This window comes from Agrilus planipennis, unplaced genomic scaffold, assembly GCF_000699045.2.
Source record: "Agrilus planipennis isolate EAB-ADULT unplaced genomic scaffold, Apla_2.0 scaffold38, whole genome shotgun sequence".
Lineage (NCBI taxonomy): Eukaryota > Metazoa > Arthropoda > Insecta > Coleoptera > Buprestidae > Agrilus > Agrilus planipennis.
This window is the reverse complement of record NW_020438882.1, coordinates 1,116,322-1,134,245: the sequence shown is the minus strand read 5'-3', so window position 1 is coordinate 1,134,245 and position 17,924 is coordinate 1,116,322. Positions and strand designations below refer to the sequence as shown.

At 31.4% G+C, this 17,924-nt stretch overlaps 2 protein-coding genes across 3 annotated transcripts; both read right to left on the bottom strand.

The window, feature by feature from the left end:
• Window positions 1-12,446: 12,446 nt before the first annotated feature.
• Window positions 12,447-13,968, bottom strand: LOC108745221 (FAD synthase-like). The gene is made up of 6 exons (XM_018481358.2): window positions 13,739-13,968; window positions 13,594-13,688; window positions 13,408-13,531; window positions 13,240-13,352; window positions 12,917-13,188; window positions 12,447-12,622 (listed from the first exon to the last, which is right to left on the bottom strand). The coding sequence occupies exons 1-6, from the start codon at window positions 13,839-13,841 to the stop codon at window positions 12,496-12,498; spliced, it is 834 nt and encodes a 277-aa protein (XP_018336860.1). The 5' UTR covers window positions 13,842-13,968; the 3' UTR covers window positions 12,447-12,495.
• A 502-nt stretch (window positions 13,969-14,470) lies between these two features.
• Window positions 14,471-17,804, bottom strand: LOC108732218 (lys-63-specific deubiquitinase BRCC36). Of its 2 annotated transcripts, XM_018462901.1 has the most exons (4): window positions 17,389-17,804; window positions 15,210-15,420; window positions 14,952-15,155; window positions 14,471-14,888 (listed from the first exon to the last, which is right to left on the bottom strand). In XM_018462901.1, exons 1-4 carry the CDS (start codon window positions 17,509-17,511, stop codon window positions 14,638-14,640), a joined length of 789 nt encoding a protein of 262 aa, XP_018318403.1. In that variant the 5' UTR covers window positions 17,512-17,804; the 3' UTR covers window positions 14,471-14,637. The 2 variants fall into 2 exon arrangements, 1 of the variants encoding a protein (XP_018318403.1); XR_003232560.1 differs by lacking the exons at window positions 14,471-14,888; window positions 14,952-15,155; window positions 17,389-17,804 and adding an exon at window positions 15,544-17,269 and having other exon boundaries at window positions 15,333-15,420.
• Window positions 17,805-17,924: the final 120 nt, after the last annotated feature.

Here is a 17,924-nt window from a genome sequence, read left to right as displayed (position 1 = left end):
TGATGCCGCATTATCAAAGTGCCGATGGTTAAAACATAACTATGCATGCACTCAGTTTGATTTTAATAATTTTTTTATTCGCTATGTTTATGGTATTAGTCGTAATGCGCATAGGTCCAGTTTTTCATATTCTTTGATACAGTTTTTTGCGTCTCATAGAATTCCTAAGCGTACCTACCTATACACCGAACTGTTACACCTAACTACTCAGTGAAATAGCGCTAAGTCCTAGCTGCAAGACGCAAGAGTCTTGCAGGCTATGTCTTGTTCTTGCTCAAGTCTTGCACGGTCAGTCTTGGTATTGGTCTTGCTAAAAATACGCGGTCTTGTTCTTGGTCTTGGTCTTGCAAAAACGCAAGAACAAGACCAAGACTGCAAGACCAAGACTGAATTTGGGCAACACTAATAATAATTAGAATTATTTAAGGAGTGCCTGACCTGGTTTCCCAGAATTTTCATCAACCACAATATCGCTGTGTTTATTCAGGGCGATTACATTTTAAATTGCGTTTTGCTTCCTTTTCCCGTAAACAATATCGCTGAAAGTATTTTTCTTTGTAGCTCGCTACATTTATTTAAAGAAGTCCGTCCCTCTCGTCCCGCCTAACTCCTTTCAGCTCACGGCCTTTATTGGATGAAGTTATGAAACTTTTCAAATACTTTTAAGAAAGCAATTTGCTTTATGTTGCATTGCTATTGAATTTCCTTTTCGCCAAGTCAGTTCTTAGACAATCTTCGGTAAAATATTTGGAAACTTTGACTCTCTGAACTAAATATGCTCGTTAGGTAGAATGTAAAATTTATCTTACGTTAAAGCAAAATCATATTCAAAATGAGCTCATATTAAAATTTGCGAAGAGACTACATCCATTTTTCAAAATATTTGCTCTAATACCTAACACAACAACTACCTACGTACACAAAATTATACTCCTTCCTATCCTGAGCTAATCTTCGCATTTCCATAAAACAACCCACGTCCTTAACAGTAATCTAATCTAGATGTACCCTTACCCCTCCTAACTCCCGTTTCTGCCTCTAACATGTCTCTGACTAGACCTTTATGCCTCCCTTTTTTCTAACCTTTTCTATCTACGATATCCTCATCATTTACCTTTAACATCACATTTCGAACGCTTCTAACCTTTTCTTTTCCATAGCGCCCACCGACCATGTTTCGCACCCCTATAACACCGCGCTCCAAACATACACCTTCAACAACCTTTTTCTTCCCATCTTTATATTCGCTCTTTCCTTTCTTTTTCTTCCCTTGCATACAAGTGTTTTTGTTTTATTTTTATTTATTTTCATACAGTACTGTTTTGTCAACACCGCTTCCATTTAATTTAAAGCTATCTCCAACCCCTCCTTACTAGATGCTAATACTGCTATATCATCTGCAAATCTAAGTATACTAATCTTTTGCTTCTCTATATCTATCCCCACAGCTGCACTGTCTTTAATGATATTGATTGCGTCTTCGATGTATAGATTAAAAAGTAGCGGTGACAGTGTGCGTCCCTGTTTGACTCCCTAATATTTACTTCTCTACGTTGCAGCCCTAGCTCTATAACTGCCTTTTGCTCTTTATACAAACTGAGTATCACTCTTTTATTTCTGTAACTCATCCCTACATTTTTAAATATATTTCACATCTTGTCCCATTTAACATTGTCAAAAATTTGTTTTAAATCTACAAATCCTATGTACGCGCTCTGTCCTTTTTCTATCGTTTTTTTCTATTGTTACCCGTAAAGCTAGACAGGTCTCCCGCGTTCCTCTATTTCTTCTAAACCCAAATTGATCTTCCCCTAATAGTTCTTCCGCCCTTTTTTCCATCCTCTTCTGTACAATTCTAGTTAAGATTTTTGACGCATGGGAAGTTAAGCTAATTGTTCTAAATGTCTCTCACCTATCCGCGGCTCTCTTTTTAGCTATGGTTACTACCACTTTCCGTTTATAATTCTTTGGAATTTTCCCCGTCTCGTAAATGTGACTAACTAGCTTAAACATACGATCTCCAACCTCTTGTCCTGCATGTTTTAGAATTTCCCCATGCATCCCATCTATATCTGGCGCCTTATTATTCTTTAGGTTTTTTAACGCTATAACCTAGCACACCTATCTCCACACCATCTTCCTTCTCTAGTAATATCTCCTAACTCATGGCGTATAGGTTCTCTAAATATTCTTTTTACCTATTTGTCTTTTCCTCATTTTCGTATTGATGAAAAATAAAATTTTAGAAAAACTTTTTACGCACATTGTGAGATGAAAACACAGAAACAGGTTGGTAATGTATTTCAATCATTATAGAAATGAAAAGCTAATATATCTCAATATAATCATAATAAGAGGAAAAGGAAAAAAATGTTTCATTTCAAACTTTAAGCCAATTTAACAGGAGTAAATCGTACTTCGGAATACGAATGTGAATAAACCTTTTTCATTTTAGCTTTTATGGATGGCAACCGTATTGCCTTGAGGGCGTAAGTAAAATTCTTTCCCACGAGAGCCGTAAATATATATAACATTATCATAGCATACAGTCGTAAATAACATTACTCTTTATCCACTGTACGAAAACACCAGACCATACAGCGTAAGGTAAAAATATGTATTTACATGCCTGTTTAGGGGGTAACGTAAAAAGTTTTACGACCACACGAAAGCATTCCTCTTATTATTTGAATAATATTATAGTACATATAATAATATATAAGTCAGGTAACTTCAGCTTTTTCAAGTGAAAACATTTCCGGTACAAGTACCTATTACAAAAATTGTACGGCACTCAAATAAATATGCCTGTCCTCAAAAACACACACTTTATTAGCTCAATATAGAACTTAAAAATTGGCAAGACAATCTTTTTTGTTTAAGATCATACGCAATAATGTTCTAACGTAAATATGTTTGTCTATATATCCAACTCTCAGTTAGCCGTGGAAAAAATCCCTTTCAGAACTAAGAGTTTATAAAATTCCACCCGACTAATAAGCGGTTAAAGACAATTGCTTATTAAAACGTCAAAAAACCGTTTATGCCTTGCTCTAATAACTTATAGAAAAAGGATAGCCTATAGTACAACATTCTGGAGCTGACCAACAATTTAAACATGTAAGTACAATAAGGAGACGTTATTTAGATCAACTTTCGATATCTAGGATGTTATCGTTTAATTAGAATTTTTAGTTAAAAAATACTAACTTTGACGTATTCGGTGTGGAAGAAAACAATTGAAAAAAATAGTCGGGTTTAAATGTCAATATTCCGGTGTTTTTGTTTGACGTACATAATTGTTTATATATACATGTTATATCTCAAACGATTTAAGAAATAACAAGAATTATTCTGACAGCACCAATCTCCACAAGGTTGCTAATCTTGTTTTAAAGGGTATGGTGATGTGTCGATTTTTCCAATACGTTGAGAATAAAACTTATTTAAGTTGTATAAACAACTTCTTTATTACAACTATTGGCTTGGAGTGTAGACTGCCCTGATAATCACTTAAACCAACTTATTTAAGTTATTTGTTAACTTCTGATTTTAGGATATCAATTGAAAATAAATGTTGAGATTAAGACGTTTATTAAATTAGATGCAAACTACAACTGAGGGTAAGATACCCTACCGGTCTTATTTATAGATCCTCAATAATCATGCCGATACTGGCTTGTTGACTATTTGTCATTATCGGTATCTATTACAAACAGATGTAATAATTTTGTAGTTAAAATTTATCATATATAATATAAGTTATCATATATAACACCTCCCGCCTTAATTCAAAAATTATCTCTCTAAACAATGAGAAATTTTTGACAATGAGTCTAAAAGTGATTACAACACAAACATTAGTAAATTGATAATAAGAATTAATGCGGCAATGTTGATTAACGCTACAAAAGAGTAAACATTAGGAATATTATAATGGATACATAAAATAAAGATAATATAATAAAACAAGATAATCTTAAACTAAGAAAATACGTTATTCTAATACCTAGATTAAGAAGCATTATTAAATATTAATATTAATATTACAAAATCGTATTCAGAGAACAACTTTATCAAACGGATATTGATTTTTCCTTATCGGTCTGGTAAAAGTTTTCATCGGGATCTCTTGTTGTGTTTCGCCGATACTGGTGTTTTGATAAGAAGATTCATCGGTTGATGGTAATGATGGGGTTACAGTAATCCTGTTTGTTCTTCTAGCGTCGTTAAAGTTAAATATTTTCACACACGGATTATTAGCGACAGCACAGCACTTCACTCGTTTCCAGGGGGTAAATAGTTTTAAACATCCCNATGTTATATCTCAAACGATTTAAGAAATAACAAGAATTATTCTGACAGCACCAATCTCCACAAGGTTGCTAATCTTGTTTTAAAGGGGATGGCGATGTGTCGATTTTTCCAATACGTTGAGAATAAAACTTATTTAAGTTGTATAAACAACTTCTTTATTACAACTATTGGCTTGGAGTGTAGACTGCCCTGATAATCACTTAAACCAACTTATTTAAGTTATTTGTTAACTTCTGATTTTAGGATATCAATTGAAAATAAATGTTGAGATTAAGACGTTTATTAAATTAGATGCAAACTACAACTGAGGGTAAGATACCCTACCGGTCTTATTTATAGATCCTCAATAATCATGCCGATACTGGCTTGTTGACTATTTGTCATTATCGGTATCTATTACAAACAGATGTAATAATTTTGTAGTTAAAATTTATCATATATAATATAAGTTATCATATATAACATACATACATATAATATATACTTATAAAATATGGAATATGGAATATGTTTAGGCCTATATACGATTAGTTGTAACTAGTTTTAACCTATTGGAAATAGTTTAATATGAAAGTATTTAATAACAAATTTGATGAGGTGACAAACATAAACGGTTGTTCAAATCCTACATTTAATTACAAATAAGTATCAGTAAATTAGTTAGACAATACAATCAAAATAAATCCAGATAATTGACAAAAACTGTTTCCATTATACAATTAAATTTTAAAGGTCGTCACGATCTCATTATTCAATTTTCTTGTGCGGAACGCAAATGAAACGGCGGTATGTGGCTACTGTACTAAAACCCTTACATAAACGTCAAACCCCACTCATGTGAGAATTGATATTGAACGCGAAAGTTTAGAGCAAACAGCAACGTAAGCGACTTTCTTAATAGCCAATTTTGTGACAGTGGCTCGCTGAATAAACGTAATCAACTTTGCTTAACTCGAAAACCACGTTGTGGACAAATTCGCCCGAATACAACACAAAGACTTACGGAAACATATAACGTTAATGTCATTTTGCTTGGTAATCCATTTTGCATATCGATGATAGGATAAACAGCGGCAGCAAATTTTCTCCCAACTTGTAATTAATTTGCAGTATCCAAAATACCTTTCAAGATATTTTACTGGGTTACAAACTAATTCAAAATGTCACGTACAAATATCAGCAGGTGGCGTACTCGACATTTAAACTTTAAAATGGATTGTTTGCACTTTGCAATGATTGCATGATTTTAACTATGGTTAGATTATGGTATAAATTCGTTTGCTATAAATACCTACACTTCATTTATTTGTTACTAGGTTTTCATGTGGTTTCGCTTGCGTTGATGACCTAAATACGTGTCAAAGATGATCACATAAAACGAATTTTTCTATCCCTTGGAAACAGTACTTCTTTTCTGGACAAAAGTTACCCTATGTCCTTTTCTGTACCCCTGACAGTGTGTGTACTAAATTTGATGATGACCGAATGTGTAGTTGAAGAGCGAAATTGTAGCAAACAAACAAACGTACTCACATTCGTATTTATAATATTAGTTAAAATGATCGACCGTTCAGTCATCTGTCCTGCTAGAAGAACTTACCGATTTTTGTATGTATAGAATCTATAGGATTTTTGTATGTATATATAGGATCTTATATAACAGGACCAAATGATTCTCCGGTAGAGCAGAGTCTCCAATTAAAGTTATACCACACAAAATATTTTTAAAAAAAAAAAGTAAAAATCGACACACGTATATGAAACTACAAACTATTAGGCAACCTAACATGAGAAAAACAGCAATGAAAACTAAATTAGTCTCTAAAGTTGTTGTAAAAAAACTGTATACTTTTTGCTAAGAATTAGCATTTAAATCAATCGACACATTCTCGTTTCGATTTTATAACATCATAACATTTTTTCTTATCGAACAACGATGCTTTCGTAAAAACCTCCCTCCTGAAAACTGATTTTTTCACCAAATTATAAACGGCCTATACGATTGAGGCTCTGATGAACGCGAATATGTAGTAATATGTGCTTCCTGTTGTAACTTCTCAAGCACTAAAGCTACAGATCTAAGATTTCCGCATTATAGAGGCAAAATTTCACAATGCTACCGCTTCCATCGTCTTATTAACAGGGTCACATATTTTTTTCACACTTCTGTTCATAAAGCCTGCAGGCAGGCTACTTTGAAACATTTTGTACTACAAGAGGGCCCCTCGAAAGCTCCAACATTGAGAAGCTCGTTAAGAAACAGTGGATTTCGGGTATAATGACAACAACGAGACGACTGTAATTTCGTTGTTATAACCGGAAGTCGTTGCAGGCGTATGTATAGTTTTCACCATTTTTCAATTTTGAAACGATTTCCGCCTTTAACAGTAAATGTGCATCTAAGAGCCATATTTATTCAAAAGTTTACTAAACACAGTTGCTACTTAGAATGTCACTTTGTAACTGAACCATTTTAATTTAACATACACGCTTACCTACTACTGGCTAACATCTATAATAAACGGTAAAGGTCACCACCCTTGCTGATCATCTGTGTGAGGGTAAACAAAAGATAAGAAAGCTCTTTGTGTATTTGGCGGTCGACTCCGATCGCTATATCTGCATTGGATTAGTAAGGATTTAATATAAATGATTCATTAAAAACAGTCGCTACACCCGAACTCGGCGTTACATCCGAAGTCGCTAGGGCCACATGAATTTTCACTAAAATATGCTTTAGATTCAAGGGATTTTGATTTAACGTCGCTATAGCAACATGATCGCTATAATAAATGAAATCCATGAAACATATTTCATATAGAGTTAATGTTTTCTCAAAATACATTTTGTGACATTATTTTTTACGTATTACCTTCAAGGAAGATTTGAAATCATTTCGGTCTATTTTGAAGTGCATTTAATTCCAAGCATAAATTTATTCCAGCAGTAACATTAGTCGAATCCTTTTGGAAATTATCGACAATAGTATTATAGATCAATTTTAGCATGTAATGGCCGTCTAGACACTACACGGAATGATATAACGTGAAATGGTCCACTATTATTGTGGATTATACTAGAATGGCATTCGAAAACGATCGGGTTTGTTATTTAGGTGGATATAGGCACTAACTTGTTTAACAAGTTGTCATCGCTATCAAAGGCAGCACATTTCGAGTCAAACCGTTTAATTAAATCGGAATGTAACACCATTAGGACGAATTCATCGGGCTCGGACGTATTTGGTCATATACACATTATGTACATATGTAAATTCGAATATGTATCTACCTATAGAAAGGCTTTCATTTCTCATCCCGGGGCGGTATTTTCTTTTAGTCACTTTCGTGATAAAATCAGAATGTAAATCTGCAAATGAATGCGCATACAAAACGAACCAGCCGTAATATTTTAAATTCCAAAGCCAAAAAGAATAAATGCGCATAATCTTTGAACGTTCCGGAATAAATACCAAACACTACTACCAACTGCCTTCATATAGGTAGCGTATTTATTGCGCTCCGCGTTATTTATTTCTATATCTGGACACTAAGCTCCGCAAATGTAGACTATTGAATATCGCCATCACAGCCCAGTTTTTGCGCCAATAAATAAATGACCATAGGTCGTATTTTCATTGTAACTTGGATGATAACGATAAACACACTCTACGTATTTTACATACATTCATTATTAGAAAACCCACACGGCCTTATCGTTATGCACGTTTTTCAATTTCGAATGTAATTACTTAAACTAACCAGAAAAATGACGAGGAAATCTAAAATTTGACAGTCTGTGGGGAATCCCAAGAATATGCCAAAATGTTGAACAAATGTTTTTAAAAGGTTTTAAAGAAATTTGAGCTTTTCTTAATTGGTCTCGCTAATCAGTCTTTGGGTGTCAAAGCCAAAAGGATTTCATTAAATGCAGATACTTCACACTTTTTAATTTTGCGAAAACATAACATTTTAATAGGAATTAAAAACCATTGTCAAAATAAATGAATTATACAGCAAGTAGGATACTGTGATTATAAAGTGAAGGATTTTATTACCAATATAGATGGGCCGAGTACCCAATATCGATCCGGTACCTATAGCAAATTCTGAAGTTTTTTTAGGATCCGGTCGGATACCGGATAATGACGCCGGGTACTGGCAGTGCCGGATAATTCTACCAGAGAGAAAAAGGAAAAACTACACGGAGAAAATGAAAAAGGAAAATTTACCTAAATATTAAACCGATAATTACAATTTATCGCACTAGCCCGTTGCTTCGTAAACGAAAATAATAAAAATTATAATTTGAACCCGAATTTGTAAAACTAAAATCTCAGCAGAAATTTATTTACAAGGTATTTTAGTTGATATTACACATTTAATTGTAATAATTNTTGCGTTGTCATAAAAATTTACTTTTCTCCGTGCAGTAAAAATAATTTAATAAATATAACAAAAACCCTACCTAATAATAACTGGAATAGGTAGATGTCCTAATTTATATTGTTCATTCATCATTAAATTATTAGTATTATTAATGTCTATGTTTTAGACTTGTTCAGACATCAAAAACACGGGTAATCCCTTGACTTTCCCTTTTTAGTTACCTTCCTACTAGCGCTTCAAAGGAAAATTCCCCAAAAGGAAAGTATTCTAGACTGGCCGTTATTCTCCGTCTGTTCCTGTGGTAGCACAAGTTCTCTGTGACCTATAACTAATATTTCTACTAGAGTTTTGGCTTCTCCTGCCTAGACAAAGAATTTGTTTTTCCCATTTTCTACAGTTTGCAAGGGCGATGAAGGCTTTTACCTGTCTGCTTCTTTGTCATTTTCCCCTTATTATACTAAATTCTTTATTATTTAGATATAGTTCTTGTTGGTATATCAGATTTCAATTAACGATAGCTTATTCGTATGATTTTGTCACATTGCAGACTTTTAGTGTTATGCACATTATAAACTCGACTAGATCGTCCCGTTGAAAATCCGTCAACCACAAATTAAAATTTCATTAGTTGATTGTTTGATCGACCTTTTTGAACAAGACTCAAAGATTGGTTTGAAAACCAACGTTAACGAAGACATGAATCATTAACCGTAATAGTTTTGTCTAGGTTACCACCATCCGGTATTTCCCATCTTTGCCCTAATACTCATGTGAGGATAAAAACTTAATTTATGTTAAAATCATTGCTAAAACGGGTCAGTTTCGTCCGACTGTGCTTTTGTCAGCCGATGAAAAGTCTTTTGTTTTTAACAGTGCGACTTTCAGATGTTTGGTCAGGTAAAGGTACTACGAAGAAATCTGCATACTCGCCCAGACAATGGGCTCGCTGATTTATGGAAAACATAATTCGCGTTGTAACGTCGCTTTGATTTGTGACAGTGCAATTGAAAACGATATCGTCGAAAACATAAATCAAGTGTAGACGCCATGGACACTGCTTTGCCTTAAGGCCTTACTATCGTGACGTCTCGTGTCTTAGAAGATACAATACTGAATTTCAAATTATAATTTTAAATACATATTTAAAAGCACGCAGCATCACCAACGAAAGACGTAACAATTTAATATATACATGAATTAATGTGCACTTATCTATTCCAAAAACGAAGTTTTACTAGAGAAGAGTTTGCAAAGGTTTTCTGAGTTCAAAGTAAAAACAAAAAAGCAGAACCCAAAAGGAGATGGATTGCTAAGGGCTACTTTTTACTTATACTTTCCATAAACTTGCAAACATAGTCAAGAAGCTTTTCTTTACAATTGTCTATTTTCAAGAAAAATTACTTATTCAACATATCAATCCATGGTAATTTATCTTAAAAAAAGTAATTCCTAATAAAAGTACACCTTTGTACTTAATAATATACATAAAAAAAATATCAGTGCTGTCAGCACAGGGCAAAGTAGTATTACGTAAATATAAGTTAGTACATATCAGCAATTTCTTATGCTGAAGTGTACGATGTGTTACATACCTATTTACAAACAATTCCTTTACATTTTAATCATTGATTACTATACATCTATTAAAAAACCATAATGGCCGACATAAGTAACAATACAACAACAATTGAAAAAGAATGATGGCCGACAACTGCAACAATTAGAAAGAATGATGGCCGACAACTGCAACAATTAGAAAACAATGATGGCCGACACTACGTCATAGTAGAGCAATAAAAATGGCCGGGGGCAGGGGGAAGAACTAGTATGTAATTAAAGAAACAAATAGAATTATGCGAAAATCTACAAAAGGTCATCACGTGTTACACTTTACGCTACTCAAGTAATCCTTGCAGTTCAACATTGTATTATTTACATTATACATAATAACAAACTTCAACTTATTTTATTTTCATAACGATTCTTTATGCACTAAAAACAGAAGATCCGTGAGCGCAGATTCATTAATAAATAATTTTACTTCTATTAAGAAGTAGATTTAAAGATTATAAGCTAACATAAAATTGTCAAGTGTTGGCGATAAAAATGCGAAACTACGTATAGATTTATTTTCAAACTTTGTTCTTGATAAATGTTTAGATTTGGTATAATGTTCAGTAAACTATGAAACAATATTTGAAGAGAAGAGTAGTGAAAATGTTATTTTCAAGAGGTATAATATCTAACAGCATTTTTTGTAAGTAGAGTTAAATTTAAAATGAAATTATAGAACTGCATATAGGCAACACGCCCTACTACAAAATAATTAATTTTCACTGTATATGTATAACAAAATTGTAATTAAAAAAAGAAACAAATCTGATTGTATTACATTGTGGAATTGTAATATGAAATGAAATGAAAACTGAAAAAATGTTCTGAATATATTCCTTATATTTAATTCAAAATAGGGTACTTATCAATTGGTCCTCTGGAATTACAAAATAAATAGATACAAATAATTGTGATACCTATGCTGTTAAATGAAAAAGAAATAATAAATAGAGTAAAATTAGTAATGCAAAAATATTATTATAAACTTACATTTTACTCAAACACAAACGAAGGTTCAAAAAAGTGCAGCCATGAAGACTAAATGTTATTTTGGTGATTGAGAATGCAGTTTTCTTATTTTCAAATTACGCCAAATAAATAAATACATAATATTCACGTTCTATTATCCCCTTATTAAATTCACATTTTGCATATTGGGCTAAACTGTAAATGTTTTAAGCACTGATACAAAATTATAAAAAAACAATATGAGAGTAAATTTTGGTAATTCATAAAATAATGGAAGGCCTAAATAGACTATACTTTGCCTTAATAAGCAGTAATTTTAATCAATTGTACGTAATTAATTTAATTACTGAACCTGGCATTCTATTTATAAAAAATTGAGGTTAGATTAAATGTCTTGTGATTTATCAATAAAAAAAAATTACAAGTACAACTTACATTTCACAGTCGTCAATGCTTTGCTTTATATTACGTGCTCACTGTTGACAACAAAATCGAAATCCTTTTTAAACAAAATTTTAAAATTTCACGAACCGACACTAACACTAACGAAAACAATATATACCAACATAAAAACTTCTACCAAGGTTATAAAATGAAGCAGCACTACGAAACACTGCTATATTCAAAAAGTTTTATTTTAAATATTTTCCTTAATTTTAACGCTCCTTAAAATAATGGCAATTTACAATTTTAATCTTTCTTTAGTTTTAAATTGTCCCCAATTAATTTCTTCAACTTTTGATAAACTATTTCAAATTAAATTTTAAGAAGCGCGTATTGTTAGTCAATCAAAGTATAAACAACCACCAAAAATGCAGTACCACTGTAAATTTAAAAATAAAAATCGCTGCTTTTAAGCTTTACCATTTTTTTATTTATTAAAGGAAATTGAATGCTAAAAAGAAAAGGACAAGCATCAAATAATCTGCAAAATGGTAGTACAATCTTGAATTTTAAAAAGTATTTATCCAAAAATAAACCATAATAGGTATAACAGTAGGTAGTACCACTGTTACAAACGCAAAACCAAAAAAGGCGGGCTTTTCTAATTACACTGTTATATGATTTCAAAACTACAATATATTAATTATATTATATGCATGATCGTTAAGCAATTTTAATATAAAGAAAAGAAAGTAGATTATTGTAATAATTTATTTAAAATAAAACGAGAAACAAAAATCACAGCCATTGGATTTCAAAAAATTTATTTCCTTTTATTATTATCTATTTCAGCAATGTACTGCTCAGGTATAGAAGAAATTAATTTCTCATAAGCAGAATTTACAGCATCTTGATCTACTGACTCTAGACAAACTCTTACCATATACAATCTACAAAATAAAATTCTTTATCCTCTACAAAAATTACTCCTTTAACTTTTATAGATTCCTAATATGAACACAGAAAAAATAATTAAAACAAAAGTAAACAATATGGCATTTGTTTTCATTTATTATCTTGAATAGTGTTCCTATTTTAACAATTTCTGGACTTTATGCTTATATTTTATGATTAATACAAAACGTTTTGAGTCTTTTCAATAAAAACATATCAAAATAAAGAGCACTCTAGTGTGCACACCTCCGTTTGATCATCAAAACATAATAAAATTTAACAATACTTACTTATTTGTAATATCTGGATAAGAGCCAAATAAAACATTTGGATTACTTTTAACAAGGTTATCTAAATAGGGAGCTACTTTATCTTCTGATACGGTCAAATAAAGCACCTTTGAATAAAACTTAGTTGGTGAATAAAAAAGTTCTTTGTGTAGTAAATTAAAAGATTTCTGAAATAACTGTGGAACTCCAGGGAACATATAAACATTTTTTACCCTTACATTTGGGTAAGATTTGTGACTTTGAGGATAAGTTAGTATTGATGACTGAGGTACCTTCAATGAAACATTAGTAATAATTATAGAAAAGGTCGCATTTTAACTTACTCTAGATAACTTCATTCCAGGATAATTAATGTCTGTTGTGTTAAAAAATTCACAGCAGAGCTTATACAATTCAGGATGTACTATTAAACGTTCATTGAAAGCCAATGATACACCTTAAAACACTTAAAATTATTAAAAGGAAATAATATTTGTAGAATGTAACTAAACCTTCAAAGGTAACATCATCATGTGTAGGCCCTATTCCACCAGTTGTTATAACATAGTTGTACTTCGAAGAGAAACTTCTCACTTCATTAGTTATTTCTTTGAGATCATCACCTATTACTACAATCTGTAAAGGAAAACTAATGAAAACATTTCAACGTTTTACTTGTCATTTTGGTAACAACCAACTTTTTTAACTTGAACTCCAATTTCGTGAAGTTTAGGCGTCATATAACTAGAATTGGTATCAACTACGTCTCCTTTTAAAATTTCATCTCCAATAACTATAAAAAAATACATATTTACTACTAAGAGCAAATGATAAGAAGCTTACCTATAATCCCTGCTGATTTTGCTTTTTCTCTAACATAAGCAGTAGAAAACCTTAAAAGTCTGGGCAAAAGATGAGAGGAAAATTTATTAGCGTTGAATAACATATCATTTTTTTGCACACATTATTCCCTACTAAAATTTAGATTCAAGGAAATTTCTGCATCATTTCCTAAATTTATGTTCACAGGTTATGTTTATAATCTATGGTCTTTGTAGAATTATGATTGTTGTTACTATGACCAGCTATGACGCCATAGATAATTATGACGCTTTCGTATCCTACAATGGAACCCAACTTAAAATTAGCGAAATTAGCAAGATAATTAGTTAAAAATTGAAAATATCATTAACGATACAAAAAATAAATAAATCTCAATTCTCCTTCATAAAGATCCAATACAGCTGATCATACAGGATTTTTGTTCTTTTACTAATTTTGAATGACTACTTATTTGTTTTACAATTATTCGTTAATAACAATTGTTTGTTCATTCTTTGTTTATTAAAAGTTATATTAATTTTTATTTTCAACTCTATTTGTAGAAATTTTTTTCCTTTTAAATTAAGGAATTCTCTTACGAAAAACATAAGGAAGTATATAATGGATTCAGAAAAACAGAATTGCTTTACTTTATTTTGTCATACTGAATATCATTTTTTAAATACAATAAACATTAAAAATATTTTGAAATGAAGGATAAAATTACTCGGATTGTAAATTATTGAAATTCCATTTAAATAATAAGCAGTTTATTTATTAATATAAAAAAATATACGTTGCGCTCATTTAAACATAAAACTTAAATAATCTTTAGCAGAATTATTGTATGCAAAGAAGCTCAAATTTACAGACCATATTTAATTATTAGATTACTATACAGTATATCATTAAGAAGCGTTTTAAGGTCCTATCCCAGATATGAGTTTTTGTTTAAGAGCTTTTAGCATTTTTATTCGATTTTTCGTAGTATTTAATCGACCTTCAAGGGTCTCGCATGTTGGTATTGCTATTTTCGAAATTATATGAACAAGAGCTTGTGTTTTGAGTGCATCATTATGCAGTTTTGTCAAAATATCATTGGTTTTCTTGTCATTTGGACTGTGACTTTCTATCTCTTCCTCAACAAGAATATTTGGTAAATCCGCTACACCTATTGTAAAAAAATAACCAATAAAAACAAACAGTACAATAAAGTTTTACAAACAAAGAATACCTTTTAAATTATAAGCTTCAAAAGGAGAAGCTTTTATGACAACTTCAATTTCTCGACTCTGCAGATTGGAATACGTTTCCTGGGACTGAAAACAAATTAATGTTACATGATTGGTGTGAGAACCCATTTCTCTTGAATAAACTGAAAAAATCAATCCTACAAACAAGGGATCCATCGTTTGATACATGGCCTGCGTTCGAATATCTATAAATTTAATGAATTAATGTATTGCATAAGAGAAATTTGTTTTTTATATACCAACGTGGCTTGGCCATACTGTTATGTGAGGATGAGAATGGTACCATCCTAGAACCCTCATAGGACGTTTCAGCTCTTGTGCCAGAATTTCAGCTTTACTAGATGCAGAACACAATTGTGTTGGTGAAATTTCAACACGATCGGGCTGTTTATCACTTCTATTTAAAGTGAAACAAGCAGTTATGTTAGAAACTCCATTTTCTTCGTCAACCTAAAATCAAAAACGTTCCTTATAGTACCATTTTTATTCTACATCCATATTATAAAGGGTTTTATGTAATATGGACTATCTAATGATAGATACATTAAAATGTAAAATTTAAGAAATTCTCACTTTTTGTATAGAAAATAAAAATAATATTTGTTAATAAACCTCAAAGCCTTGTGGAAATAAAGGAAATGACTGCATTTTTATTGCCTTGAATGATAAATTATTGATTAAAATGACTTGAAGTAAAAGCCGAATTTGTTTGTGTACTGTGAAGAAATTTATGACCCAATTTTTAATTATATGTTGCAGTAATAATAGTACTTGGAATAAAACTTTCGTAAGATGTTTAAGTGTGACACAAAAAGTACTAGTTATTTCATATCATCTACATAATGCGCCTATTTTTTAACAAGTAAATACAAAACAATATAAATACCTATTTGCGCCGACTGATAATCGCCACTAAAGTTTATCTTATCTATCATACAAAGAATTCAATTTCAAGTAGATCATACACATTTACATTTCTGGGCTTAAGAACTTATTTATTTAAGTGTACGACGAATGTTTATACCTTTATTTTCTTACATTTATCTATAATCAGACAAATAGTGAAATAATAATGTTTTTATTCAATGTTTGTTAATTTTAATAAATATATTAATCTCGTTACTTTTAACATTAATAATAGCACAATAATATAGGATAACAAGAGTGTTTAAACTCAGAATATACTTAATTAGTTATTCAGTGATATGCCTTATTAGCATTTATTTTTGTTCTAACAAGTGCAGGGACAGCATCTCGTTCTTTTAGTTCTCTCAAAATAGATGTATTCTAATAGAAAAGCTGCTCCCAAAAGTAGAGCTTTGTGTTTGGAATCAGTATTTCGACTAGGAAACTGCACACCCAAGTTGTATGCGACTTGTACTTGATCCCACTGATGATAAATACTTCCCAACTGTGTCATTCCATCAGGACTATATATCTTAAAATGTGCTTCTTTAAGAGGTACAAAACATCCAAAAGATTTTGGACCTTCTATTCTGTACAATTGATTAACTTGTTCATCATATACTAAATATGTTGGGGTATCGAAGCTGAACTGTTGCTTAACTGTTCCTATAAATTCCCCTGGAGCAGCCCATACTTCCACGACTTGTAAATAACATAGAAATGAACAATTTCCACAAGCTAATCTCCTTCTTATTTCCAATGCTTCCTGTTGAGTTTGATCAAACAGTCTTAATGAAAATGATCTACTTGAACCAAAACATGTTCTCTGACAACCTGTGGAGTTTTCACATGCATAAAATAAAGTTTCCCCATTCGGAACTTTTATTGTATAACGATTTTCTGATTCTACACTTGATAAGAGGGCACTTAGTTCAACTGTTTGCGTAATAAGAAGTTGTTCAGCACCATTTAAGAAGTCTATCCCTCTTAAGGGAATAAACTGAGATAAATTTGTGGTACGCCAGTCTATTGTTGAAACAGGAATTGGTCGTCTGACTTTAGAGGCTGCATCTGTGGCATCATTAGTAGAAGTTGGTTGTTGTGTAACAACAGGATTATCATCTGAAAAAACTGGTAGCTCCATTTTTGCACTAACTTGTAAGCTACTGGCACTTATATTTAATTCCCTTTCTGCCACATCTGCTTCAGGTGTTTTAAACATTTTACTTAAATTAACAAAAGTAACTGAAAATTACTAATAAATATGGTGTCGAACATAAAGATAAAGGCAATCTTATCAGTTGTGTGTAATCAAACTAAACAGGACACTGTTGTTGTAATCGATTAATACCTTCAAACGGTATTTTTTTTATCAAATAGAATACTTCCTATTGCAGTTATACAACATACATTTTGTAAATAATAAAATTGATACACACAACAAAGTTTTAACTTTGATGATACATACTGACTTAAATACTACAAATAATGGAATTTTAAGGAAATACTGACCTCACCAATAAGTAATCCCATAATTTCCTCCTTTTCTGTTGTAAAAGCATGATGTAAACATACAGCAAAAACATCTGCTGATAGGTAAACTTTACGTAGATATTCCGCCTTATTTCCACTCATTTTTATCAGTGATATAACTTTTAATTTACAGTAGCAAAAACATTCAAAATAACAAAGAATTTTTTAGTATGTAGATAAATATCGCATTGATCATACGTTAGAAATCGTTTCGAATGGTTTACATTTTTGAAAAGAATTTATTAGAAAACAGCTGACAGTATTTTACGTCTAACATAAGCAGAGTATTCACTGACAGCTAATGAATTCATATTAATTAAAAACTTTAATCAGAAAAACTTTAACATGATCTTAACACGACTAACCTCACGTTATCAACAAAATGACAATCTGACTACTATCTTACTGCAGTGACATAGTTGTTTCATCGAAACTACACTGACATATAAAGTATTCGTCGAAAGCGCGCTTAAAGCTCCACATTTAAATTTAAAAATTTTGTATTTATAAACTTT

Bases quoted from the DNA above. Each gene is read 5' to 3' on its own strand.
- LOC108745221 (XM_018481358.2), bottom strand. From the start codon at position 13,841: ATGTTATTCAACGCTAATAAATTTTCCTCTCATCTTTTGCCCAGACTT. The intron at 13,689-13,738 runs GTAAGCTTCTTA...ATTTTTTTATAG, and splicing joins AAAATCAGCAGGGATTATAG to TTATTGGAGATGAAATTTTA. The intron at 13,532-13,593 runs GTTGGTTGTTAC...TTTCCTTTACAG, and splicing joins TTGGAGTTCAAGTTAAAAAA to ATTGTAGTAATAGGTGATGA.
- LOC108732218 (XM_018462901.1), bottom strand. From the start codon at position 17,511: ATGAGTGGAAATAAGGCGGAATATCTACGTAAAGTTTACCTATCAGCA. The intron at 15,421-17,388 runs GTCAGTATTTCC...TTTTGATTTTAG, and splicing joins TGGGATTACTTATTGGTGAG to GTTGACGAAGAAAATGGAGT. The intron at 15,156-15,209 runs GTATATAAAAAA...TTAAATTTATAG, and splicing joins AGTATGGCCAAGCCACGTTG to ATATTCGAACGCAGGCCATG.